Here is a 27,311-nt window from a genome sequence, read left to right as displayed (position 1 = left end):
ATAATTCGTATCATTATGTTATGTAAAATATTATATTCGTATCATATTTTATATAAAAATCACATATTATAATGTGTCAATATAAAAATAAAAATATAATTTTTTTATTTTATTAAATTTATTTATGATTTTTTAAAAATTTTATGGCGTGTTATTTTTGTGATTTTTATTCATATAATTTTTATATTATATCATTATATCATATTTTAAATTATTAAATTTATTTTTAAAATTATCTTCGAATAAAAATTTTTAAAAACTTTTAAAGATGTCGAGACAAATAAAAATATGTACAACTAGTGATAAATCTTCAAAAAAAAAAAAAGAAAAAAACAAATAAAGAATCTTTTCCCTGGCATTTTGGACAGTGATCAGATCTTGGTGTTTGGCTCCAAAGAATCAAAACCTTATAATTATTATTTGAATTAAATGAGTGGACTGTGTTACGCAAGCTGGCAAACCAGACAAACTAGGAAACATGTGTTTTAAATTTTGAAAAATTATTAATAATTAATTATTTATGGTAATAAAATATGACCTTAAAAAATAATACAATAAAATGTGACAAAAAAATAATAGCAGAGATGAGGAAAATTAGAGGTCAGGAATCACGCACGTGTCAGACCGTTTGGGCAATGGGAATTTTGTTGTCATCGTCATTCAAAAAACAAAAGTGAGTTCAAGAGATCCACTAACCAGGGACTTCCTTTCGTACGCCAAGCGATCATTCTTTTCTCATATTTTGTTGTATTATTTTTAAAAAAAATTAATTTCTAAACATTTGGAAACCAAGATTACTTCATCTTAATGTAATTTTTTTCCTTTTATATCTATCTTAAATTAAAATCACTAATGATCTCATAATATTTTCTATAAAAAATCATAATTCCAAATAAAAATTATAAAAATTATATTTATTAATAAATATATAAAATAACTGAATTAAGCCATGAATTTTAAAATTAATGCAATGCGAAAACACGTTTCAAACGCTAAATCGTCAATTTCAGATAATAATCGATTCGTAATCCTCAATAATCCAGCTGTCCAGTAGTGGCATCCTTTTCCAAGTGGGAAAGCCCTACCTCCCCTATATAAATAGGTCCCTACCCCTCGAAATCATGCCATCATAATTTGCGTGAGCCGCGAGAAATTCGATACTCCATAAACCATAATCTCCCGCAGCCTTTCATTTTATTTTTCTGTTCTTTTGTCCTCTCTAAAGGCTTCTTCTTTATTCGCTTCGTTTGTTTGTCTTGAAATTTTTAATATTTTTGTAAGTGTTTTTTTCCTTCTTTATTTTCATCTCAGTGTATTCAAATCTTAAGAATCATCGATTCCTTTTCATTGTTTTTCTATACGGTGATATGTTGCTTTTGCGTTTCTTGCAGGATCTGAACAGAGGTAGATAATCGTTTTTTTTATTACTGGTTGATTCAGGAATTTCTAGTTTTGAATTGTAAGTATCGATTCTTCCGATTTTTTAATTTTTTTTAATGATAATGCTATCTATGATTCGTGTATTATTAGTATCCTGTGGTTTTGCATGTGATTTGAATCTAAGATTGTTTGTTTTTTGTATGAATAAAAACTCAATATTATCCTCATGTTTCTTGAATTGTCTATTTATTGTTATTTATAATTTTTAATTTTTTTATCAATATTATGGATGATATTTTTTCTGGTTGCTTCTACTGTTTGAATTTTCTTGATTTTCTGTCGAAATTAATGTTTTAAAAAATACTTTTTTAATTTTAAAATAAATTTTTAATTCTGTCTGAGCTCTGTTCTTAAACTATATGCTGAGATTATGATTGTTTAAATTTAATATATTGATGTTAATATTTTTGGATTCAAATAAAAAAATACAATTTTTTTATCCGAACTTGACTTTTTGCAATTTCTAGATTTCAAAGCATAGATATAAAATTGATTTATTGAATCCATTGTTGATTTTTACATGTTGTAGCTGACCTCTTTGTTTTGTTTATAATGGGAATGTAGGTGTTACTGAATGATCTAATGGAAGGTGGGAAAAAGAAGTCTAGTAGTAGTAGTAGTAGTAGTAAATCTTTATTCTACGAAGCTCCTCTCGGTTACAGCATTGAAGACGTCCGACCAAACGGTGGAATCAAGAAGTTCCGATCTGCTGCATACTCCAACGTAAGTAGTGTCCTATCTATGAAGAGGTTATTGGCTTTTTAATTGTATGAATCATTTAATGCCTGACAATTCTTTTTCTTGCTTTGCAGTTTGCTCGCAAGCCATCCTGATAAACCCAAGTGTGCCGTCTGACCACTGGTAGTGGTCAATCAGCTGTTATTTGCTTTAGTTAGTTTTAGATTCTTTCTTCTACCGACCTCTTCCTCCTCTCTTTTCGTGGCTGATTTCTTTACAACTGCAATTTCCTCAATTGGCGACTGTGTGTATCCCTTGGTTGACATTGCAATGGCAGTGTCTGCAATTGGATTTGAGGGTTATGAGAAGAGGCTTGAAATTTCATTCTTTGAACCTGGCATCTTTTCTGATCCTGAAGGAAAGGGTCTTCGATCATTGTCGAAAGCCCAGTTGGATGAGATTCTTGGTCCAGCTGAGTGCACCATAGTTTCTTCACTGTCAAACAAGCATGTGGACTCCTATGTCCTTTCTGAGTCTAGCCTCTTTGTCTATCCTTACAAGATCGTCATCAAAACCTGTGGGACAACAAAGTTACTTCTTGCAATCCCACCCATCTTGAAGTTGGCTGGGAGTCTTTCTTTTGCTGTAAAATCTGTAAGGTATACTCGTGGGAGTTTTATCTTCCCTGGTGCTCAGCCCTATCCTCATCGTAACTTCTCTGAAGAAGTTGCTATCCTTGATAGCTATTTTGGTAATTTCGGCGCTGGCAGCAAGGCTTATGTAATGGGTGGGCTCGATATACAGAAATGGCATGTGTACTCTGCATCTGCAGAATCAGTTACCACCAGTGGCCCTATTTACACTGTAGAGATGTGTTTGACTGGTCTGGACAGGGAAATGGCTTCAGTTTTCTACAAATACCAATCAGGCTCGGCAGCTGTGATGACCATTAATTCTGGCATAAGGAAGATCCTTCCAGATTCTGAGATATGTGATTTTGAGTTCGATCCCTGTGGTTATTCAATGAATGCAATTGAAGGGGCTGCAATTTCTACCATTCATGTTACACCAGAAGATGGGTTTAGTTATGCAAGCTTTGAAGCTGTGGGCTATGATCCGAAAGATCTGAATCTGAAGCACTTGGTCGAAAGGGTGTTGGTTTGCTTCAAACCAAAGGACTTTTCTGTAGCAGTGCATGTTGATGTTGCTGGCCAATCACTCGAGCAGAGCTGTCAGCTGGATTTTAAAGGATACTTTTGCGGAGAGAGAAGCACTGAAGAGCTTGGAATTAGTGGTTCCATCATGTACCAGAAATTTAACAGCACTGTCAGCTGTGGTTCTCCTCGATCAACTCTCAAATGCTGCTGGAAAGAGGAAGAAGAGGAAGAAGAGTAGTTCAATGGTTTATTTCCTTTAAACTTTTCGTTGGTTCAATCAAATAAATTGCTCCTCAGGCACTGATGCCCTGTTAGAGCATGGAGTAATAAAACTTCAGTCTTTCAATTACTACGCAGACAACATGAACATGTTAATGTCATCTGTAGGGCAGACATTTCATCAAGGTTTTATTTAACTTCGTTTATTTTTTGCATGTCAATTCAAATCTTTAAGCTACATTTTTTTTTCCAGGGGCTAGTTTTCTGTACGAAATTTGAATGAATTTGGTCAGGCTAGGCCTCTAATTACGTCTGGGAGAGACTATTTCGGGTTGTTCTTATCGAAATGGACAAGCTGGCCATGTTTTAACGGATCACGAAAAGATAAAAAGAACCAATAGAAATCAATGAAAAGATTTCATTGATCCATATCGAATGCATGGCTAGGAAGCTATGATTATGATGGTATGTCGGCCATAAAAGAATGAAAATAGGATGGTTGTCGATCAACACAAAGTCAACTTTAACAATTTTTTATTCTGAATTTTGGTTTCTTTTATAGTGAAATAAAAAAAAAATTATTACTGAAAATCTACTTTTTAAGACAAAATCCATTTCTCTTTATTTAAATCAATTAAGTTGTTTAATCTTTTTCTTTTTACTTTTTAAGTGTTTTTAATCTTATGTATTTTAACTTTCTGAACTTTAGTTGTAAATTCTCAAATCTTGTGAAAGTTGTAAGGGAAATTGTCACCTGTTTTAAATGTATTTCCCTACTTAGATGTTAATGACAAAAATGTTAAAAGCAAAATGTTCCTTTTGTATGTAAGTTGAGTGCTTCCAGATGTAACTTCATTTTTTTTTCACACTTAAACTTTTTTTTAAAATTTTTTTATAAGTAAAATTATTTAATTATTTTTCTCAGAATTTTCTAAAGTTTTATAATTTTTTGAAAATAAAATTTCAAAAAATCATATAATTTTCTAAAAATGGATTTTCGAAAATTTATAAACATTTTTGAAAATAGATTATAAAAACTCATAAACTTTTTTGAAAATTTAATTTTTTTAAAAATTTATTTCCTAAAAGATTTATAATCTTCCAAAAAATTATTTTCAAAAAAATTTATAATTTTTCGAAAATTCATTTTTGATAAGTTATATGATTTTTCATAAATTTATTTTTGAAAATTTGTGTAAAAAAAAAAATAATTAAATAATTTTATTTATGAAACATTAAAAATAATGGGATCCAAAGATCAAAAGCTCGGATGCATTTAGCAGCACTCTAGTTTGAATTAAGCTTAATCGTTTTCAAATGAAAACCTACATCAATGTTCATCGGCAGCAACATCCACAACTTGTGGCTGTAGTTTAGTGGTAAGAATTCTACGTTGTGGCCGTAGAGACCTGGGCTCGAATCCCAGCAGCCACAACAACTGATTGTTTTCCATCTCTTTTCCTGTGTTTCCTGCTTTTAGTCAAAGAATTTATTGATGGCTTTGCGTCTATCACTGCTACTCTTTCATATGTTCCCCAATCTGCTTTACTTATTTTTTTTTCATGAGAAAAATGTTGCAGTTATTGTTCAAATTTTTATTTGAGCATATGCAAAACAAAACAAAAAGCAATTGTCTTTAATGTTGGATTCATTTACAAGTTATGTTCTTATGTCTATTCGAACACAATATCAAACAATAAATGTCGATCAATTTAGAGTTGCTTCATAGGTTGCCATCTGAGCCAAAATTTGAACACTTTACAATTTGCCATCAGAGCCAAAATTTGCCCCAAAAGTTGTGCGATTAATTGATGTATTATCCGTTTTGATTAAAAAATTTTATAATCTTATCTAAAAAAAAAAATCTTACAAGAATGATTTCAAATCTCTATATATATAACATAATAGATTCTCACAATATCTTAATTTGAGATTGAACATTGCATCAAATCATGATTTTAGATCAATTTGGTTGTAGCATTCTTATGTTAGATATGATTGGTTTTGTTCTCGCTCTTACTATCTTGGTTAGGGTGGGCAACTCAATCTATCATAACGGATTTCGATCAGATCCTACCTTATAAGGTCAGATTTTTTTTTTTAAAATCTAATTTCGAGTTGAGTCAGGTTGAGTTTGAGTTTTAGACAAATCCGACTCGATATAATATAAAAATAATTTTTTATTTATATAATTATATATTTAAATATTTATATTTAAAAAATAATATTTTATTAATTTCGGATCAAATCAGGTACGATTTATATACTATCGGGTCGGAGCTAGCAAAAATCCGTCTCGATCTGATCCGTTGCTAATCCTACCCTTGATAGTGTTGATAGTATTAGATAAATGTTCAAGTGCTAGTCAAATTCGTTTGTCTTTGTTTAATTAGGCTTAACTTGTAAATCACTACTTTATTTGGAATTGTTGCCGAGGATTAATTTATGAATATATTCTCTTATTTTCTCTTCTCCACTTGTAAGAATCAATTACACATTTAGTGTTAGCGCACCTTTTCCCAGTTTCAGCATCTTTGATTTATACAGTCTTTATTATAAATCAATTTTCAGTTTTGTAAAGTTCATTGATACCGAACCCATGGTTTAATTCAATTTATTCATATAATCATTTTTAAAATGTGATATGTAGGTTGAATTCAAATTTCTAACATCTATAATTATTTCTGGTATATGTCAAAATTTATGAGGAGATGACAAAAAGCTTAGTAATTTATTGTTAGTCAGGGCATCAATACTCATTTTTGAATGGTTTTAGCTATATTAGATGCTTGATGTATGAACCATATTAAAAGTATTTGCTGAAGAAGCATTCTCTGACTATTCTTGTTCAGTCTTGGAGCTATATCTTATTGGTTGTTTTTCAGGATCTTGTTATTACTGGAGCTACAAAAGGGGTTCCAATTTATCCCAGAAAGCCTTTTTCTTTTTTTTTTTTAATTTTATGGTTCTGTCTGATCCCACCAGGGTTGACTTGGGCCAAGTTGCATGCATTTGATTTTGATTGACTGCACTAATTATAAATCTCACACTGCTTAAAGGTTAATGCCCCGTGTACTACTTTACTAATTATAATCATGTTCATGTAAACACGTGCATTAGTTGAGCAGATCAGGATTTCTAGTTGTATTACCTTTGTCGCTGCAACTCAATGGAAATCAGGAAAGAGATTTCTGTTTTGCTATGTTTTGTGGCCTTTTTCTGCTTGTCGACTTCCGCATCCCCGATGATTTCACCAAGTGGTGAAGGTAAACATGTTCCTTCTTACTGTAAATCTATATATAAAAGAAGAAAATTCAAAATATGAATGTAATCTTATCCGTTTTCTTTTGAAAATTTTTCAGTAATAGCTTTAATGGGCATAAAAAATCACCTGGTTGATCCTCATGGGGTTCTTGACAATTGGGGTGCGTCCTATGCTGAACCATGCAGCTGGACTATGGTCACTTGCTCTCCTGATGGTCTAGTTATTGGCCTGTAAGTAGTATTATCTGTTCATACTTATATATTATTATTTCTTATATCTCACATGAATCAAATTAGAGCAGATACATTAGTTTTGGGGAATAAATGGTTAAAATGATTTTGTTGCAGAGCAGCTCCAAGCCAGGATTTGTCCGGTACTCTCGCGCCTTCCATTGGGAACTTGACCAATATCCAGATTGTGTAAGTATAAAAATTCTCACTACAATAACCCGGAGTCTATTTCAGTTGATTTGTACAGCTATTTTTAAGAAATGGCATCCAAATTTTCTGCAGGCTTCTACAGAACAACAATATATCAGGAGATATACCATTTGAGATAGGGAGCCTTTCTAAGCTTCAAACTCTTGATCTTTCCAACAATACATTCTCTGGACAAATTCCCAGCACTCTTTCTCATTTAAACAGCCTCCAATACCTGTATGCCCTGCTGTTGGACCCCTTGTTTTGTTTATCTTCTTTGTTCAATTTGTTTTCTGAAATCATAATTCAGCAATATTAGATTGAATCTGATGATTGGTTTTTGAATTGCCATACAGGAGGTTGGCTGATAACAATCTTTCTGGAGAAATTCCTGCTTCCTTGGCTAATTTGACACAGCTTAATTTGATGTAATCTTTTCATCCTACAGTTTTCTGTCCACAATGAAATGATATATTCAGAGTAAGGATTATATAAGCTTTGTTTAATTTTCCAGGGACTTGTCCTTCAATAATTTGAGTGGTCATGTGCCCATATTGCCTGCCAAAGTATTCAAGTGACTTTCACTCCGACAATTTCTCTTCTGTTTCCCATTTCTATTTATTTCACCCAGCTGGAAGCCAGAACCTTGCCTTAGTTGCTTAATTGATTTTTTTTTGTTGTAGCAGTATTGTAGGAAACCCTTACATTTGCAGCAATGGAGCTGAGAAAGTAGGATGTGCAGATATGGATACAGGATTATTGCCCAGCAGCAGCAAGGCCAAACTGAATTACCCATCAAGGATATGCAAATCTGGAATTTTTTATGTAATAATAGTATATTGGTTCTTCCACCATTAACTTACTTTTAGGATGTTCATCCACAAGAAACAACATGATTTAATCAAGGTTTTGTTTGATTGCCATTTTCATTACTAGAGTACATAGTATTTTACTTTCAAAGGTGAAAAGTGAAAATTGCTTTTTTTATTTTTTATTTTAATAAAAGAGGCTGCAATATGGAATGGAAGAATAAATTATAAGTGTTCATATTTGAATATCGTATTTATTGGATGTCACTTTTAAAGAGTGATTGTATGAATCATTTGAGCTAAATTTCATATTTTAAAAAACGAATCGAATGTTAATATTTTTGAAAAAACCTAATCTACTTGAGTTAAAAAACCGATGAAGTTACAAATTAATTTGAGCCAAAACCCATCAAATCATGCTAAAATTCAAAATTGTTGAAGCCAAACTTTTGTTTCAAACCATCTAGTATATGAAAAAGGAGTCATACCTTGGAAAAACTTTTTATTCATTGTCTTCTTGACACAAACAAACAATTTTACTTTATAATTCATTAACAAAAGCCGGTGTTTTTCAGCTCTTCAAGTGTTGGGAAATCTGCAATTCTTCCTTACTTCACCACTGACAAAGCTATCCAAACTCGTAATGTTTCCCAGTTTCACCATTGAATCTGAGAATTGTTTGAAGAAAGCAAAAGGGTCCTCCGCATATATCTGGACAAGCTTTTTGGTTTCCATTCCGAAGACGCTGGAGTACATTTCTTGGTCTGAACTAAGCAACCCTTCCCCTCTCAGCAGTGTATGGTAAAAAGAATTGTCGAAAAGATTTGGTGTAACATTGTCCATGGCTGTTACGTTATTGTCTCCCGATCCAGTTGCAGGGCAGATGGATTTCAAGCTGCTGAGATACAAATCGGATAATGGATTCTTCCCTGAAGTTGCTGCAAAGTCTCCATATATTCTAGCTCGAAAATTCTTACAGCGTGCCATTCCAATGGTGTGAGCCCCTGGAAGTGATTCAAGGCAAGAAGGAGTGAAATTTAGTGCACTGCATTGTTTATGTTCATTATAGAAGATTCAAAGAACAGCTTACCAGCAAGAGCCACCATGTCAGTCACTGAGAGACCTTGATAAAGAAGTTTAGATATAATACTGAGAAGACCCTCGTTTGCAGTAGGAAGGTTTTCCCTGGCTAGATCATAGCTAGCCGTTTTTGAATCCTTTCTTCCCACTGGTACATCCCAGTAAGGCCCACCAACCTGTAAAGAATTGGACAAAAAAATGAGGCCAACTCGAGAATTAGGAAAATTAAATGTATAGATTTTCACTTGTGGAAATATTTTACCAGAATCACAGCATCTCTGGCAGCAATAGTGAGGATATCAGCACAAGAAACAATTCCAGGACACTCAGATTCAAGCTTGTTTTTAATCCTGTCAATGATTCTGAAACCTTTTAAAGAGTTTACATTTGTTGAAGCTTTCTTTTCTCCTTTTAAGCTGATTGTATCATCAAGCAAAACTGACCCATCACAACCCTGCACAAATTAAATTCATAATGTGAAAATTTTTTCCTCCCATTATTTTTGAGCAGTTCATGCATTGATATGTGTATCTGAATTAACCTGAACAAAACAGTCGTGGAAATGTAATCGAACAATGAAGGCTGCATTGCGAGGATTAGAGAGCACTTGACACTCCATTTCTTGCCTCACAATCTCAAACACAGTCGGACACGTTGATTTGTAGTAATCCAATGTCAAGGGAGGGTCAGCACTGGCAAAAATGGTAGAGCTGAAGATGGAGAAACAAATCAGAACTATGGACCACTGCAGACTGATCATCAGAGAAGGGCAATGCGCCATTCTTTTGTTGCTATGCGTAGCTTTTTCTTGAATGAATGGATCAAGATATTGATCGAGTGAGGGGAAATGGGTGGGAATTGAAGATATTTAAGGGAAAAAATGTGGAATTTGAAGAAGCTTTTTCCTTGTGCATAACTAGCTGTTTGAGTATTTAGTACAAATTTATGTGTAATTAGTCAAGATAGGATGCAACTAATGTTGGCCTGGTTGGTGGGTGCTCTCAAACCAAAACTTATAACTGAGAGGGAGATTCAAAGACGTGCTCCTTATCTTAAAATAATTTGCTTGGAAAGGTTTTTGGGTCAGCCAACAAACCATTAACAGATAACAGCAAATGTTTACTACATTTTTACATTTTTTGCTTTCAAATATCTAGCAAGTTGAAGCTGCCTTACTTAAAAAAGGTACTCTTTGGTAAAAACGTTGAAAAAAAAAAAGTTGTTATAATCTAAATTAACCAATCATTTTTGTGTCTGTCACACAGCAATGCAGCATAGACTTGGTTTGTTGAACATATTAGGTTAAACCAATGCTTTAGATATTGGTAAGTTTCAGCTGACAAATTGGAATTCAGCTTACTTCTTGTAAAATGAAAAGCCCTAGTCATTTTTCTGTCCTTCAAGCAAGCTTATGTAACACTTTTTTTTGGAATGCCATCAAAGTTCAATTTACACGATATAGCCACTTGCCTTTTTTGCTTAACAAACAAGAACAATGACTAACACTCTTTCTTATATTTTCAATATTTCACTTGCTTAACAAAAATCTAGAATACATTCAAAATCTTGATCTTGATTCTTGAAGTGCAAGAGATTAGTATCACGTGTCAAAAGAAGTTAATCAACTCTTTGCAGATTTCTGACTTGATATTTTCTCAAGCATTTATTAAAACTAAGAATCAGAATCAAGCCAACATGTAATAAAAGTCTGCTCACTATGGACACTTGAACCTACAATGAAGTAATGAGTTTCAATTAGAAAAAAACCAAATGAAGATTCCTTGGTTTAAGGGTAAAAAATTTGAATCCTCAAGTAAACCCTCAACTTGGCTGCAGAGTTGTCTTCGAGCTGATGAATTACAGTTTCATGGTAACATGTTTTCTTACAACAAATTACTGGTGAGCCAGCAGACCTAGACCAAATATTGTAAACTGGAAGGTGCCAAAGCAAAACTTCTCTTCAATCGAAACTCTCTGAAATGCTTTTGTACCTCATCACGAAGCAATTTGAAGTTCTCTTAATTGCAAGGAAACGTAAATATTTCATTCAGGTTTAAAGAATATTATTGTGCAAACCAGGGTTGTTTTCCATCTGCAGAAGGACATACAAAGAGAACCTTCTGTCAATTTGACTGAAAATGGACATACATTTATCAGTTTACAGACAAAGATGACAATGAAACGACAGTGAAAACCAGAACTTTGCACAAAAGCAAAGCGTTTTGTCCTGTCCACTTGTTCAAATGAGGGCTTTCTATGATGTTTCAAACAGAACCAGGTCTGGAGGTCTATAATTTTGATTTTGCTAAATCAAATTGGTGAGTACTATGAAGCTTTCAAATAAAAGTAAGATTACCTTTTCATGAGTCCTGTTGATGCAGTATTTCTTGTTTCGATATCAATCTTCATGTTCATCATCAGAATCTGAATAAGAGAATAAATGGTCCAAATGAAAATTAAAAGTAAAACAGCTAGCTATGAAGTTAAAAGGAAAGCCACTTGAAAGCACATTCTGGAGGAATATAAAATGACGATATGCATATAAAAGGGTATGAAACTCCTTTTTACAGCATTCATTCGTTTATAAAGTTACTTACATATCAGCAAAGAATATGTGCAGTGTCTTAAAGTGAGTAAAATCTCTGATGATTGATTATTCCATGCAATACCAATTATTATTTATCAATCAGGACTTGAGCCAGTTGACCAAAAAAAAAAAACTGTATATAAACAGTAAATTCATGTATTTCAAGTCAGAAATTCTTAATGAGATTGATTTATCAATTTATCTAGTTCATCTGTGTCCTTGTATGCAGTCATTTCCATGTGACAAAAAATATGCTGTACTTACCTGATCTAACATCTTCACTAAGTTTGCCCCTTGCTTGGATTTGTTTGACAAGCATTCGATACATAAGTACCCACCAATAAATATGAAGAACAAGCAGGCAAAATAGTAGTGTGTTGAACAGATAATAACAAATTGGTCCATCCACCGGATGCTTGTCCTTGCCCAATATCTGGACAACTTCATAGCTGCAATCGAAGAAAGAAATAAGATAAATAAAAAGAATAAAATTAGAAATACCATCTAAGTGAATTTTTATGCTCTGGGTTATATCAGAACCAGGAGGCAAACTTAGCATCTATTTTTTCTTTAAGAGAAAAGACAGTTTCCATCACAGTGTAGCAAGACAAAGTCCTTGGAACCCCAGAACTTACCACTCCCAAAATGAATATAATAAGCTAATTTAATAAATCCTTCATATATACTGAAGCAAGCAGATAACAGAAGGGATCCATTATTACCAGATATCTGGGGCAAAAGGGTTAAAACTTTCAATGGTGAGAAATATGGAGCTGAATGCTCACAATATGGAATTCTTTTACAGTTATCTTCTGCTGTAAGCAAAACTTGTTTTATAGTTACTTTCTCCTCCCTTGACTTCAGTGCTATGGTTATGGATTTGGGCGTGTTTCTCAGCTTAGAAAGAAACCTCATAAAGTTGGATAGAAAATATATATCAGACATGAACTTATACAAACCTTGTACTCCAGAGGACCCAGAAAGGGAAGCATATGAGGCGCAGTAAGACCCAAGACAAAACAAAGGTTAAAAATGCAAAGCTAGCAATTGTTTCAGCACCACTATATTTGCTCATCTTCCCTATCTCCAGAAATACATCGCTCGCATCATGAATTGCTAGAACAACTGAACCAATACGGCCAAATCTGCAAGAAACTGGAATAAGAAAAGAAACAACTATTCTATAAAATTTTAAAAATCTACAATCCTAATATCTTATATTCTGCTAAAACCCTGTCAAAGCATACCTAAATATGTATGATAGCACAATAAGGATGGCAGTTGCAACATGATGACCCATTGAGACTCCAAAGTCAGAACGCTTTGTTTCCCAGAAAATCAAAGCAAATATAGAGTATGTATAAAATCCAGCAGCATACATATAAAGTCCCCTTAATTTCAATCTGGACAAGAAACATAATAGTTAGTTTATTGAGTTCATAAAGCTGTAGTACTCATATCTCTGACTTTATAAGCTAATATTGATATTTGAAGCAAAAAGGAGCAATTATATTGCATATTGTTGATGAAGCTTACTTAATTTTTTGATCAGGCCAGACCTGATCTCCTGGCCCTACCCAAAAGTATCTTGTATTCTTAAACCAGGGCTCATTATAAGTTACTGAGAGAGAAAGAATTTCAGCTGAAAGATAATAAATGCATTTCCAAGCCGACTCCTTAAATTTTCTAATCTTCTTCCTTCTCTCTTCTGTATTTGTATCCAGCATCTGGTGTCCCTTTCCAAATATCAACCGCCTTCCAACTTTCTGAAACCATTTAAGATAGTTTTGAAAAAAATGTTAGGAGAAAGGTCGGTGACAGAAGAAAGAGAGAGAGGATATGAAGGAGAGAAGCAACCAAACTAGCCAGACAGAGATAGCAACTACATTAAATATGCCAAACATAGACATCTTTTCCCCCCAGCATTTAAGACAAACACTTCAATCTAATTAAATTTATGCTTATTCTTATCAACTATGATATGAATTTTATCTGAATTAAAAGATCACCTCACTTTAATTTATCTCAAGTCATTTAGCAAGTAAATTGCAACAAACTGTCTCCCTATAATGGTGAAAGTTTCAAACTTTAGTCAAAATACTTATATATCAACACACGTGGCACTTGCATGCATAGAAAATAATCTTAAAGAAAATCTTCAAATAGCACTGCACAAGCCCACAAACAATGCAGTCAGTCACCTATTAATAGGAGGATGGCAGTGTTTTCAACATGTGATCACGAAAGCAAAGACATTAAGTTTTTCTTTTTTTGGTAGTGAATGAGTTAACTTAAAAAATTCCAGAAAATGGTAAAAAATCTACAGTTGCTTGTGAACAATTCATAACCATACAACAGTCTAGGCAAAAACTCAATCAATAATGGAAGATATGTTCAAACAACATCATGGGCAGAACCTTTACCAATAAGAAGTGGTATGTCAAAACAATGGCATGGCACTTATTTATTGCTTTAAGCTCTTAGGAGATCCAAACTCAAGAAAACAAATGAAAGAACTACATTTTAGTCATCCTACAAAGTAAGAGTCCTACTGTTTCATTTCCAAGTCCCAAGAGCTTTATTACAAAAATTTTCATTTCCACTTGTTTGCATTTTCTTCTTTCTTCTGGAATTCATCAACCCTTCAAACATCTATTGCTAAAACTTCAAGACCTCAAGCAGGGACTCCCAGCTGCTCTATGCATTTAAGCGAAAGATGCTAAAGCTTTAAAGAGCTAAAGGAAACCAACCAGAGCTTGAGTCAAGTTAAATCTGTAGCTGATCTAGAAGCAAAACCACCCAGTTAGCCCAAAACTCAATTCCATATTAGTCAAGCTGCATCAAACAGTCCACAACTCCATTTGACTAATATGACCAGTAGCTTTGTGAACAAATAAAAGCCAGAAGTAGCTCCCAATGACAAGTCACCGAAGCATCCTTAATACAAGTTTGTGAAACATCATGATTCCAAAGAATACTCTAGTTCTAACACAGCTAACATGTAGCAAAAGAAAGAAAACTTCTAATGTGTCTTAGAAGATATGACTTGTTAAATGGAAGGGCGTTTTGGAGTAAAAGCTAGAAATTTGAGGACAATAAAAAAGAACAAAATGATTACATTACAACCATCATGAAGTAAGTCTGAAGTCCAAATTTCTAGGCCTCATCTTCTAATGATGGCAACATGAATGAGTATTTGTCAAGAAAATATATTTAGCTAGAAAGACGATGTGATGGTACAACTAACTAACAAGATCAATAGGTCCAATACAAACCTAGGCCTCTGGCCTAGTAGTTCAAGTACCAGCCCTTTTGGGGTTGGAATCTGCAAGTCGTAGACTCAAACACACATGGGATCTGCCATAAACTTTAGGGGAATTAAGGGAAGAGGTAGAGCTATCCCCCATTGTGTAGCCAAAAAGAAACTTAGATAAAGACAACATGCAGCCATTCCTATACCGATGCATTTACATAGCCAAGAACACTCTCATCAAGTCCAAGTTAAATGAATTCCATTAGTGAAGAGTAAAGCAAAAAGAAAAACTGCTCATAATAATCTTTTCTAGAACTCCAAATTTCCTTTAAAATACATTTCTACACTATCGATAACCAAAAAAATATAAAATAAATGACAGTTGAACTAGGGTCTGATTCCAAAAACCCAAATTGAACGCTTTTCACTATAACTCATAGAATCATATCAAGCTTCTTGTGAAGCATAAAAGTACATGTAATACCATTCACATGCAGCAAACAACTAGCAGTACCAAGAATCTTATATTGGTCAATCCAATAACAGCAAAAACAACCCTCAAAGCAATTCAATAAAGCTAAAAGACAAAGCATCAAAGACATAAACTTTCAACAAAATTTCAAAACTTCTTTTTCTTTAAAAAAAAATAAAAAATCAAATCAAATTATCATAAAAATGAATAAAGGAGATAAAACCAAGTACCTCAAAGACGAATCTGTCGAGAAAGAATCGAACAGAGGGGAAGAACATAGCAAAGAAAGGAAGAACAATGAAATCTTCATAAGCAGGGTAAGCTTCTTGTTCCCAATTGATTGATTTGACAAATTGAATCAAACCCATTTTCCTTTTCGCTTCAAGTTCCGATTTTTTATCCAAAATTTTCTCAGGAAACAATCAGAAAAAAAAAAGGGTGTCAATCACATGCACAGGAACAGAGTCCTCTGTTTCTATCTTTATTTTATTGCTCCTTTTCGGTGAATAGAAAGAAAAGCCCTTTCGTTAATTCCAAAAGAAGAGGGAAAAAAATAATGAATCGAAAGAATAAAATTTATTAGTTTTTTGATTACCCTGTTGTTAAATTCTCTAAAGTTGCCGCTCATTTTTTGGTTCACCATATTGCCCCTGTACCCATTGTAGCAGCCCAGCCTCGGAATATTACGTGAATATCTTATAATATACATGTTACAGTAAAAATTTAAATTTATATTTGTTAGTCATTCTTTTAAAGATAAAATAGTAAGATTTTTTTATTAGGGAATCATATAAGTGGTTAAAATTATTAATAGGGAATGATGTAAATAATTAAAATTTAAATATAAAATATTTAATTTTAATTTTAATTTTTTATAATTTTTTATTGATAGACGATATATAAATTTAAAAAATTCAAAAAGATCTATAAATCCCATGAGATAATCTTCCCTGTTTCTAAACTAAAAAAAAATAATCCTAAAATTTTTAAATTAAAATAAATAATATATAATAAATTAAGTGTGTATCTTCACACCCATTTTAATATGTTGCATTGCGAATAATAATAATCGGTTCAATATTAGTAGAATTGAATTTGAATCATAATTTAATTGATTTTCTATTAAGTTTTGATTCAAATTTTAGTACATGTAATTATTTATCATATCTCAAGCTATGATTTTTTTATATATAAATAAAAGATTAGTAATATTTCTTATAAAAATAATCATCATAATGATAAATATTATTATTTTTATTAACTATTGTTATGGAGAAAATAATTTAGTTGATAGAATTTATATTTTAAAATTAAATTGTAATGTAAAGAAAAATGAGATTTATGATATGGGCATGATAATAGTTAATATTATTTTTTTTGTGCATGTGAAATTAAGTTACATAATGAAAAATATTGGTCAGTCGTCTCATAAATTTCATTTCACTTGTTTTGATATTCAAACTGATGAAATCTAAATTTCTAAGAATTACAGCTATTGATTCACGTGTTTGAATTCAATATTAGTCAAATATAAAGAATTTTCAACATTTAGCACAAAAAAGATGACCTTTGTGGTCAAAACTGGGGTATTGCAATGGCAGAAGTACTTCAGCGCTAAAAAAGGGCAGCCCCTCCTTATCCTCTGGGGGCATTTAATGGTGCAGAGCCCCAGATTTTGTGGCTTCTTGGCAAAGCAAAATAACGTATCATATGTAAATGAAAACAGGAATTGAAAAGGGTTCATTCAATGTGCTACTGAAACAGTTGAAGCAAACGCAAATTGGTGTAGTTAAAATGTATTGAGGCCTTTGTTAGGTAAAAGAGGACCACAAAAGAGGCTGGAAACTGACTATGTGTCCCCGTATATATCAACTCGTAAAGTATTATCTATTTTAATTTCGTTGGATATTACATATATCCCGAAATCAATTTTAATACAATTGATGTGAGATTTATAATTCTTCCAGGGCTATTACACCTTGCCTCACCCCACTGGCCGCTACACAATGGGCTTTGTAAAACTACACAGATGCCATTTATGGCTACATGGCCTTTCCAGGTTAAAAATGGTTGATAGAATACAAAGTAACAAGAAGAAAAATAAGATATAATAGTGAGTCAGTTTTCAACGAGCACCACAGAGAATTGCTCCTTCAAAACCAAAGGGAAATGTCAAAGCACTTACTCTAAAGAAGGGGCAGCGAATTAAAGTCCAACGACTCGCGTCCAAACAATTGAATTGAGTTAATATCATTGCAAGACAACATAAATTAAAAATGTAATGGTCCTTGAGCCATTAAGCACAGTGGTTCACTGACATGGGTTATCATCAGTCCAGAGCAGAAAACTATTAGATTTTTGACTGTCTGGCAATCTTGAACCATTCAGTGTGGAAGGATCCCAAGACATCAATCCTCTCGTAGGTATGAGCTCCAAAGTAATCTCTCTGAGCTTGAACTAAATTAGCAGGCAGCCTTTCCCTCCGGTAAGAGTCAAAATAAGCAAGGCTAGAGGACATACCAGGCGTGCTAATACCTGAATTGATAGCAAGGGAAACAACTCCTCTCCAAGCGGATTGTCGCTCGATAATCTCCTTAGCAAACTCTGGATCAACAAGAAGATTAGCAAGGTTTGGGTTTCTATCATATGCCTTCTTTATACGGTCCAAGAAAACAGCTCGGATGATGCAACCCCCCTTCCAAATCCGGGCTAGCTCCCCAAGTTTTAAGTCCCAGCCTTTCCCAATGCTCTTTGCACGTATCAAGTTCATTCCCTGTGCATAGCTACAGATTTTAGATGCATATAGAGCTTGTCTCACATCGTCAATTAACTTTACCTTATCAACAGTTATATCAGCAAGAACACCACCAAAGCCCCTGGATGTGAAAACCTTGGCAGCTTCAACTCTCTCCTCCTTCAAACCACTAAGGAATCTCGCATCCAGGGATGATGCTATTGTAGGAGCAGCAACAGACAACTCTGCAGCTTGCTGAACCGTCCACTTACCGGTACCCTTCATGCCAGTTTTATCCAAAACCTTGTCTACCAAATGTCCTCCTTTTTCATCCTTAATTCCGAATATATCAGCAGTGATCTCGATTAAGAAGCTCAGCAGTTCCCCCTTGTTCCACTCTGAGAAAACCTGGTGTAATTCTTCATTAGAAAGCTTCCCAACTGATTTTAGTACATCATAGGCCTCTGCAATCAGCTGCATATCACCATATTCAATCCCATTGTGAACCATCTTAACAAAATTGCCAGATCCTCCTTTTCCGATGTAAGTGACACAAGGACCACTGTCAGGAACCTGAGCAGCCACCTTAAGAAGGATATCTTCTATATATTTATAAGCCTCATAGGAACCTCCAGGCATCAAAGAAGGTCCATGCCGAGCACCCTCTTCACCACCAGAAACTCCCATTCCAAGGTAAAGCAGTTCCAATTCCGCCATGGCTTTCTCTCTCCTCTCAGTGTTTTCATACCACTCATTACCCCCATCAATGATACAATCTCCTTTCTCCAAGTAAATCGATAAAGTTTTAATGGTTTGATCAACAGGAGGTCCAGCCTTCACGAGCATAATTATGACACGCGGTCTCTGGATTGAACGAACAAAGGCTTCTGGATCATGAAACCCATATAAAGGGAGATTCCCTTCCTGTTTAGCTCTTTCGACCGTCTCATCAACTTTTGAAGTGGTCCGGTTGTAAACAGAAATTGGGAATCCCTTCTCTGCAATGTTTAGGGCGAGATTTTGGCCCATGACAGCAAGGCCGGCAAGGCCAATTCTACTAAGGGCAACCATTAAAATCTACTGGATAAGAAAATTCAACATCATTAGTCAAATGGCAACCATATACAACTATTCACAGAATATACATTTATGATTACATAAATCTTACATGGGATATGTGAATTGTCCAAGTTAGTATTATTATTATGTTTATTTCAATAAAATTCAGAGCCTTGGAAAGAGTTCTAACATCTTTCTTTGTATCCCTAGGGTGAACACTTCACGTGTGTTCTTGTATTGGCCACTATATCTCCATTCAATCCAGTATCATTCTTCAAAAAAGAAAAACAAAAGGAATGAAATTCCAAAATTTTATTGGAAATCTCCCATGAATAACCTATGCTATAAGGCCAAGATATCCTGAACAAGTAAAACAGCTCCTTGAAAATCAATCTGAACAATCACTGCATTGTATATCATTACAACATCAAATGATGTGAATCTACCATATGAGAAACTAAAATAGAAATTCTAAAATCAAATGCATAATTCTGCACAGCTGTGATTCTCATTACAAGAGAACCAAAAGGAAAGATATCAACTTGAATACCCTAAGAAGAATTTCATCACAAGTTTTAAATGTATTGATTCCATAACATAAAAGCAGTAATCTGAAAAGCATCAGCCCATAAGGAATCAAAGGACTAGGCATAGCTCTTGAGATCCTGAACTAGCAACAACAGAAACACATGCCATTATTACAGAACAAACCCAGATCAAAAGACGTAAAAACAACAAACCCCCGGACTAGTAAATCAAGAAAATATGCATTTGGGTACACATAATAACAGAATAACATATAAAACAAGCATTTTTTACCTCTAAAAACAGTCAAAGTGTACGGGAAAATCGAAGTGGGTTTTGCACAGAAAAGAAAATCCTGATTGGAAATTACTTGTTTTTATAACACCAAGAAATGGTGGTTGTGAGCAGAGTGAACTTGTTTCACGTGGAGGTTTGAGCTTTGGGAGTTGAAATGTTGCTGCGTTCTGTCCGCTGGTGGGTTTGATTTTTTTTCTTTTTTATTAAGTATGGTGGCTTTGATTCTTTCATGGACTAACCATTAAACAACAACCAATTCAGTGGTCGTACCCTGCCTTTTGAGCTATTTGCAATTTTACCCTTTTTATTTTGGAAAATCTTTTTTATGCGCCATAAATTAAATTTGTTTTCATTTTTAGTATTGAATAGGTATGTCTAAACTCTAATCTATCGAGATAAATGCTTAAGTATTTATGCCTAATATAATATTTTAAAAGAATGTAAAATTGAATTTCTAATTTAATCTAATTATTAATGTAACCACTTTTAAAATATAACATCCAACATATTAAATTTTAAATTTTAATATTTATAATTTTTTTATCTCAAATTGTGGAGACCCGCACCCAATCTGTGAAATATTATCTGTTTTGATTTAAAGGTCTCACGGTTTTATCCTACAAAAAGCGTCTCACAAGTTTGAGTTTAGATCTTTATATATATATATCATTTATTATCCACACATTCTTTCGATGTGAGATTCTTTTAATGCTTGACATCTTTGTCAAGAGACTGATATCATTTGTGGAGACTCGCATCTAACTTACAAGGTATTGTCTGCTTTGACCCAAAAGGTCTTATGATTTTGTCTCACAAAAGGTGTAAAGTTGAAGGAGTGTGAACTCTTATATCCCAAAATCAACTCTAGTACACAGTCAATGTAAGATTCATGACTTTTTTCTAGAACCATGATATCTTCTCCCACTCCAACGAATCCGCTTTGACCTGAAGATCTCATAATTTTATCCCACAAAATGTGATTCATAAGTTTGGATTAAGTCTCTATATATATATATATATCATTCATTATCCACACATTCTTTTAATGTGAGATTGTGAAGGAATGTGAACCCTTATATCCCAATATCAACTCTAGTACACAGCTAATGTGAGATTCATGACTTCTCTCTAGAACTATGATATCTTCTCTCACTCCAACGGATTCGCTTTGACCTAAAGATCTCACGATTTTGCCCCACAAAATGTGACTCACAAGTTTGGATTAAGTCTCTTTATATATATCATTCCTTATCCAGACATTCTTTCAATGTGAGATTGTGGACGTTACAATCTCCTCACCTTTAATGCTTGATGTTCCTGTCAAATCAAGTCTATCTACAGGACTAAAATCACACAAGACCATTGTGTAGCACTTAGTGACTCTCACGACCTATCTGTGTAGCACTTAGTGACTCCTACAGCCGTCGACTGGTGACCGCTCTGATATCATTTGTGAAGGTCAGTACCTAACTTGTAAGGTATTATTCTTTTTGATTTGAATGTCTCACGATTTTATCCCATAAAAAGACGTATCATAAGTTTAGGTATAAATCTTTACATATATATCATTTTTTATCCACGCATCATTTCGATATGAAATTTTGGTTGAATTTAGTGATTTTGAAAAAAAAAGTAGTTTAAAAATTTTTTTAAAAAAATTTACTTTAAGTTGAGCAAACGAATCGAACTAATTATATATTATATTATGTAAAAAAATAAAAACGTAGATAATAAGAGTATAGTTATTTTTATTATGTTCATAGTTATATTATGGGCTTCAAATTTTCTATTTAGATAGAGGAAAAAAAGGAGCTTCGGGCAATATGTCAATCCCATAATTATTACTTTTTATATTTTATTTAAATTTTAATGGCTCATTTGGATTTCATCGTATTTTTAGTGTGATATGATTGAATTTATTATACTATAATTAAATTTAAATATTAATTTTAATGAAATTTATTTACTATAAATTTTTTCTTAAAATTTTTTTAATCATAACTACAATAATTTTTTTTCAATTATAATAATTTTTATTATTATTTTTAATTTTATTATAAAATCAATTTTACCGTTCGTTCAAATGAAGTCTAAAATTTTTTAAAACCTTAAAAACAATTCTCTATGTTTATCAAGATATAATTGTATTTTCATGGAAGATTAGAATTTCCAAACAAATGAATATTTTTAATGGTAGTTATGATATCAATCAATTGAGTATTAACTCATATCATGTAAGAACATTTGAAGATTATAAGTTATAAACTTTTAAGTTTGAATACCAATAGAATCATTTAAAAAAGTTTAATTATATGAATGAATCAACAAAATTATTTGATTTGTTTATGCTAATTATTTAATATACAATAATAATTTATATTGGAATTTGATGTTATTGTGAAAATTTCATTTTCCTTTCTATTAAAGTATCTTAATTATGAAGGGAAATGGTTGCAAAATCTTGGATTTATTTCAAAATAATATATAAAAATTTGATAATTTTAAATATGATATAATAATACGATACGAAAATAATATGAATAAAATATATAAAAATAACATGATTTAAATTTTTAATAAAAATAATAAATAATTATAATAAAATAAAAAAATATTTTATATATTTATATTAATATGAATTATAATATATAATTTTTATATAAAATATAATATGAATACATGAATTATAATATTTTATATGATATAAATATAAAATTATCATTCCTATATAAAACTTAATTATAGATGATAATTTTTTTTTGATAAATCTCAATTTTTTGATGTAATGAATTAATTTTTTTTGTTATGATTAATTAATTATAAGATTTTAATAAGAAGATTTGTGCTCCGACCAAAGGCCATTTTAGCAACCACAGAATCGCAAAGAAAGCAAGAAGATCATCCGCGTTATCCAATCTCTTCTCTCTCATCATCCCTGAATAATATTCCACGTGGCATCGTATCCCGCTTCTGCACCCCCGCCGTCCGTTTCCCTAACAACAACATGCAATTATACTCCATCTCCGACCTAGACCTCGAGTCCCGAGCTTTTTCTTCCGCCGCACGATGGCAGCCCAATCCATCTCTCGTGATTTAGGTTTGGTTTTTTTTTTTTTTGTGAAAATTGAATTTCGGATCATATAATAATAAAATAAAGTTAGGGTCAGATAAAGATTGACTTTTAAGGCAAATTATTTCAATTATATAATTATATTTTAATTAATTATTTAATTATATAAATATTTTAACAATAATATTTTATTAATTTTAAATTAAATTAAATTAGATATAATTTTAAAAAATATTAAATCGAATTAAATTTAAATATTAAAAAAATAAAAAATATATAAAATCGAATATGATCGAATTCGAATATTACATATATAAAATTGAATCAAAATGAAAAAACCCGTCTCAATCCAATTCCATGCCATTTCTAGCCGTACCATCTCCAACCTCAATCTCGACCACCTCAACTCTGTCTTCGTGGCTGTAGGATTCCCCAGGCGTGACCCAGAAAAGATCAAGCTAGCACTGGAACACACGGAATCCATGCTTTGCGTTTGAGTACAAGAAGACCCAGAAACCTTTTTTTTTTTTTTTCACATAAGATGGGCATAAGCTATTAAAAAGGACATGAAATTCGAGTATGAACCCAAGATAACTACGTCCTAGCTCCTTGACCACTGGATCAAAAGCTGAGGACAAACCCATTACTTTTCAATGCTATAATATGGGACGCGGTTGGTGGACCCTTCGTTCCAGGGAATTGGGCTTCGCGGAGCTGCCATGGAACGGTTAATTGAGGACTTATTGGAGAAGGGAATCTGTAACATTGCTTTGTACTCTGAGTCAAGGGTGTTGGGTTTAATAGGCCCCTTGGCTTTGTGGCTGATCCTGATGGAATCCGAGGCATGGTCTACTCTAGAAAGCAGGGATAAACTAGCAGAAATACCAATTTATTATGAGATAATTACCTCTGATCTCAACATTCAACAATGGTACTATTCGTTACAGAAGCTTTTATTTTTGAATACAGGAGACTTCCTACATTCTCAACCCAGATACATAAAGACTACTGCTGCAATGGAGCTTTTTCCCAGAGAAACAACATACTGACTGCACTTTCAAACTTGCAACTGTTTCACCACTTTTCACACCTGAAAAAAATAGTTAGATACAGAGGTTACAATTTGCTTGAATTTGCTTCATGCATGCTCTGGTATAATTCATTAAGCAATGTTTAGGCTGCAGCCTGCAGGCATATGTGCTATCAGAAATAACGAGCTCAACGATGAGGAGCTTAAGCTACAGAAGATTTTATTAAGAGAGATTTTTCAGTTTTAATGGGATTAGATACATATTTAATTGTAGCATAGAAAGGTTAACAAAGCACTGGATCTCACAAAATCTCTGTCAAAGTTGGGGCATTTCCTTATCTATAGAACAAAACTGGGGTTTTCATCAGATCAGAGGGGATAGATGAGAGAAAGAAAAAAGATTGCTAGAAGGGACAGCAGAAATTGTACAGAAACAAAACAGCAGGACTACAAGCAAAATGTCATTTGTGGCTGCATGATTCCTGTTTGCAGGTAAACAGTTATTGCCTCCCCACACACCCTTTGTTGGAGGGGTAGTTGAGGTTGGGGATTATGTCTAACTGCTAATTGCAGACAGTTGATGTTGGTAGCCCTGCCATGGTGGTTAGGGGTGCTATGTGATGCCAATGGTGATATTATTTGTATCCTTCAAAAAAAGATTGCAATGGTCTCTAATATCACCTTGCCATTAGGTTAAAAAGCCACGATACAATCTAATCAAGTTAACGTAAGTAAAATTAAATAATTAATCAATCACATAAAAGATAATAATTTAATATGATTCGATTCAAGTAATTTACGTCCACAAATAAAAAAAAAAATTATAAATTATAAAAATTTACAAACATATAATTCATATTAATAAACACTTAATAATCAATATCCATAAACTTTCTCAATCTTTTCTGTTTTTATGAAATATTCTCAAGCCAAATAAACACATATTTATATGTACCCATATATCAGATTTATGTGAACTTTTTCAATCTTTTTTATCCATTATACACTCGCAAATATTTAAACATATATATTCACGAGACGTAAAGTAATCTTATGATATGTCTATTTCATAAAACTTTATAATTTTCTTACATAGTTTTTTTATACTTAACCATAAAGACTTTACTTATTTATAAGTATACAAACTTATATATTAAAGATTTACTTATTCTTAAAATTTATTTTCAACAAATTTTTTTATTTATAAAATAATATTTAATTTATCTCAAATAAATTACTTATAAAATTTGAATAATTATTCTCAACTAATGTTCTTAGTTATAAAAAAGCTCTTGATTTTTTTATAGTCAAAACATCCAGAAACATTTCTTTACTTTAATCTATGATCCATGACTTTACAGTATACTAATCAAATCATTACTCAACAAATAATGAAAAAGAAATCAGAAACAAATGATATCAAAGGAATCATTGACACCCAAAACTAAAGCAAACAAAAAGACAGAAGGGTATTTTGAAAAGAGAGTATCATCCATTACCTGAGCTTTGAAATATGAAATTAAGAGACAACTTTGACATGGTGCAAGAAAGCAGCAGAACAAAGAATGGAAGCGATGAAAGCAAAAATTCCCAACCCAATCATCAGAGAAATCCCAGCTACCAACAAATCTATCAAGGACTGCAGGCTTAACCCCATCAATATCACCATTTTTCCCTCACTCTTTTTTCTGAAGATTCTTAAAGATAAAAGAGCAAATTTGAGACTGGGATCTTTCTTATTATAATTCCCTGCTCATGTAAGAACCCCGCAGAGAGAAGAAGAGGATTCTCTCATCCTCTTCCCCTGTATGATACAGTTGCAGAGAGAGAGAGAGAAAGAGTACAAGACAGAAGTAGCCCAGAAACACAAACACGTGTTTTTGGGATTTCGGAAGGTTCTGAACGTTTATTGTGCCAGTTACTGTTCTATTCTGATCTGTTTTTTTACAGTGATTTGTTCTAATTATTCGGAAAGTTTTAAACTTTGGTTCCAGCAAAAAATTAAAAAAAAAAGGTTTTTTTTTAAATGTTTAAACTTTAAAAATATGAAATTGCAGTTCTAAATTTTGTAAAAATTAAGATTAGGTTATAAAAAATAAAATATTAAACTCCAAATTGATATAGTTTTTTTTTTTAAATAAAAATGAGAGTTTTTATTAATAAAAGTTATAGCAAATGCTCCATGTTTATATCCTAAAAATAATTTATAGAAAATACCCTATATATTAGGATATAAAATTGAAAAATTAAAAAATTAATAACTTTTAGTTTCTATAAAAGTTAAAAAATAAATTTCTAAAAGAAAAATTAAAATATTAATGGGATAATTATAAATAAAAGATATTATTAACTATTTCAACTAATTTTTTCCTAAAAATAATATATATTTCAATTAATTTTAGCTCAACACATTTGAAAAACTCTACTTATGGTTTGCTAACAAAAAAAAAAATCCAAAACCAAAAAAAATTTTGTTTTGATTAAGAAATTAATTGCATATGAAACTTTGTTTCGTTCTCTTCTTACAGTTTTATTATTTTTTTCCTAAATAAAAAGGTGGTGTGAAATTTGAAATTTGAAACTAAAAAAAAAAAAAAAAAGATAAATTGTAACTGTTGGGTTGATGAACCCAATAAAACCAGGACAGTATTACAGAACAACTAGCGAGGGTTGTCCCAACTTTGTCACTATTTGATGAACAATCCGTTGCTAAAGGGTTAAGACACTGTCCCTTTTCTTATCTCCTTGGGAAGAGTACGTAACACCAATCTAAAAAATAATAGTATAATTAATTTATATTTTTTATAATATAAAATATTAATAATTTATATATTTATATTATATTTTATATAAAAATTATATATTATAAATATAAAATATATTTTTAATTTTATTAAATTTATATATAATTTTTATTAAAAATTTAAATTATATAATTTTTATAATTTTTATTTATATTATTTTCATATCATATTATCATATTATATTTCAAGTTATAAAATTTTTTTATTAATTACATGTAATATGTAATTTGGATTGAATATACCTCATGTTTACAAGCCCTTATCAATTTTTTTCGAATTAAAATGTAATATATATTTTATCCAAAGAATGTTCTTTATTTTTAAAATGAGATAAACTAAATTAAAATGCGACATAAATTTAAAATTTAATAAATTTTAAATTAATAAAATTTAAAAATCTTTTATTTGTTAAA

General features: G+C 32.0%; 6 protein-coding genes and 1 non-coding gene across 12 annotated transcripts; 3 read left to right on the top strand and 4 right to left on the bottom strand.

Annotated features, from left to right (window-relative positions):
• The first annotated feature begins 1,126 nt into the window (after positions 1 to 1,126).
• LOC111282309 (S-adenosylmethionine decarboxylase proenzyme-like) lies at positions 1,127 to 3,700 on the top strand. Its single transcript, XM_089760563.1, has 4 exons — positions 1,127 to 1,276; positions 1,392 to 1,459; positions 2,005 to 2,167; positions 2,333 to 3,700. Exons 3-4 carry the CDS (start codon positions 2,023 to 2,025, stop codon positions 3,511 to 3,513), a joined length of 1,326 nt encoding a protein of 441 aa, XP_089616689.1. The 5' UTR covers positions 1,127 to 1,276; positions 1,392 to 1,459; positions 2,005 to 2,022; the 3' UTR covers positions 3,514 to 3,700.
• Positions 3,701 to 4,856: 1,156 nt separating this feature from the next.
• Positions 4,857 to 4,928, top strand: TRNAH-GUG (transfer RNA histidin (anticodon GUG)). The gene has a single exon. It is a non-coding gene; the product is annotated as a tRNA-His (tRNA).
• Positions 4,929 to 6,167: 1,239 nt separating this feature from the next.
• LOC111282940 (uncharacterized) lies at positions 6,168 to 8,683 on the top strand. Its single transcript, XM_089760558.1, has 8 exons — positions 6,168 to 6,760; positions 6,857 to 6,989; positions 7,107 to 7,178; positions 7,272 to 7,415; positions 7,535 to 7,606; positions 7,693 to 7,752; positions 7,865 to 8,003; positions 8,563 to 8,683. Exons 1-8 carry the CDS (start codon positions 6,664 to 6,666, stop codon positions 8,608 to 8,610), a joined length of 765 nt encoding a protein of 254 aa, XP_089616684.1. The 5' UTR covers positions 6,168 to 6,663; the 3' UTR covers positions 8,611 to 8,683.
• LOC111281470 (peroxidase 11-like) lies at positions 8,055 to 10,557 on the bottom strand. Its single transcript, XM_022869229.2, has 4 exons — positions 9,609 to 10,557; positions 9,330 to 9,521; positions 9,078 to 9,243; positions 8,055 to 8,991 (listed from the first exon to the last, which is right to left on the bottom strand). The coding sequence occupies exons 1-4, from the start codon at positions 9,846 to 9,848 to the stop codon at positions 8,567 to 8,569; spliced, it is 1,023 nt and encodes a 340-aa protein (XP_022724964.2). The 5' UTR covers positions 9,849 to 10,557; the 3' UTR covers positions 8,055 to 8,566.
• A 146-nt stretch (positions 10,558 to 10,703) lies between these two features.
• LOC111281471 (ceramide synthase 1 LOH3-like) lies at positions 10,704 to 15,958 on the bottom strand. 3 transcript variants are annotated; one of them, XM_089760557.1, is made up of 8 exons: positions 15,610 to 15,739; positions 14,207 to 14,437; positions 13,191 to 13,420; positions 12,902 to 13,057; positions 12,614 to 12,799; positions 11,919 to 12,103; positions 11,424 to 11,491; positions 10,800 to 11,159 (listed from the first exon to the last, which is right to left on the bottom strand). In XM_089760557.1, exons 2-7 carry the CDS (start codon positions 14,249 to 14,251, stop codon positions 11,466 to 11,468), a joined length of 828 nt encoding a protein of 275 aa, XP_089616683.1. In that variant the 5' UTR covers positions 14,252 to 14,437; positions 15,610 to 15,739; the 3' UTR covers positions 10,800 to 11,159; positions 11,424 to 11,465. The 3 variants fall into 3 exon arrangements, with proteins under 3 accessions (XP_089616682.1, XP_089616683.1, XP_022724966.2); XM_089760556.1 differs by lacking the exon at positions 14,207 to 14,437 and having other exon boundaries at positions 10,704 to 11,159; positions 15,610 to 15,957; XM_022869231.2 differs by lacking the exon at positions 14,207 to 14,437 and having other exon boundaries at positions 10,800 to 11,085; positions 15,610 to 15,958.
• Positions 15,959 to 17,465: 1,507 nt separating this feature from the next.
• LOC111281469 (6-phosphogluconate dehydrogenase, decarboxylating 2-like) lies at positions 17,466 to 20,267 on the bottom strand. Of its 4 annotated transcripts, none has more exons than XM_022869224.2 (2): positions 19,992 to 20,267; positions 17,466 to 19,190 (listed from the first exon to the last, which is right to left on the bottom strand). In XM_022869224.2, the coding sequence occupies exon 2, from the start codon at positions 19,182 to 19,184 to the stop codon at positions 17,730 to 17,732; it is 1,455 nt and encodes a 484-aa protein (XP_022724959.2). In that variant the 5' UTR covers positions 19,185 to 19,190; positions 19,992 to 20,267; the 3' UTR covers positions 17,466 to 17,729. The 4 variants fall into 4 exon arrangements, with proteins under 4 accessions (XP_022724959.2, XP_022724960.2, XP_022724961.2 ...); XM_022869225.2 differs by having other exon boundaries at positions 17,466 to 19,193; positions 19,992 to 20,207; XM_022869226.2 differs by having other exon boundaries at positions 20,068 to 20,207.
• A 3,670-nt stretch (positions 20,268 to 23,937) lies between these two features.
• LOC111281472 (uncharacterized) lies at positions 23,938 to 25,902 on the bottom strand. The gene is made up of 2 exons (XM_022869232.2): positions 25,594 to 25,902; positions 23,938 to 24,154 (listed from the first exon to the last, which is right to left on the bottom strand). Exon 1 carries the CDS (start codon positions 25,761 to 25,763, stop codon positions 25,614 to 25,616), a length of 150 nt encoding a protein of 49 aa, XP_022724967.1. The 5' UTR covers positions 25,764 to 25,902; the 3' UTR covers positions 23,938 to 24,154; positions 25,594 to 25,613.
• Positions 25,903 to 27,311: the final 1,409 nt, after the last annotated feature.

The sequence above is a fragment of the Durio zibethinus genome, chromosome 5 (genome assembly GCF_047325235.1).
Source record: "Durio zibethinus cultivar Kanyao isolate XHJ-2024 chromosome 5, ASM4732523v1, whole genome shotgun sequence".
Classification (NCBI taxonomy): domain Eukaryota; kingdom Viridiplantae; phylum Streptophyta; class Magnoliopsida; order Malvales; family Malvaceae; genus Durio; species Durio zibethinus.
This window is presented reverse-complemented; position numbering and strand designations above follow the sequence as displayed.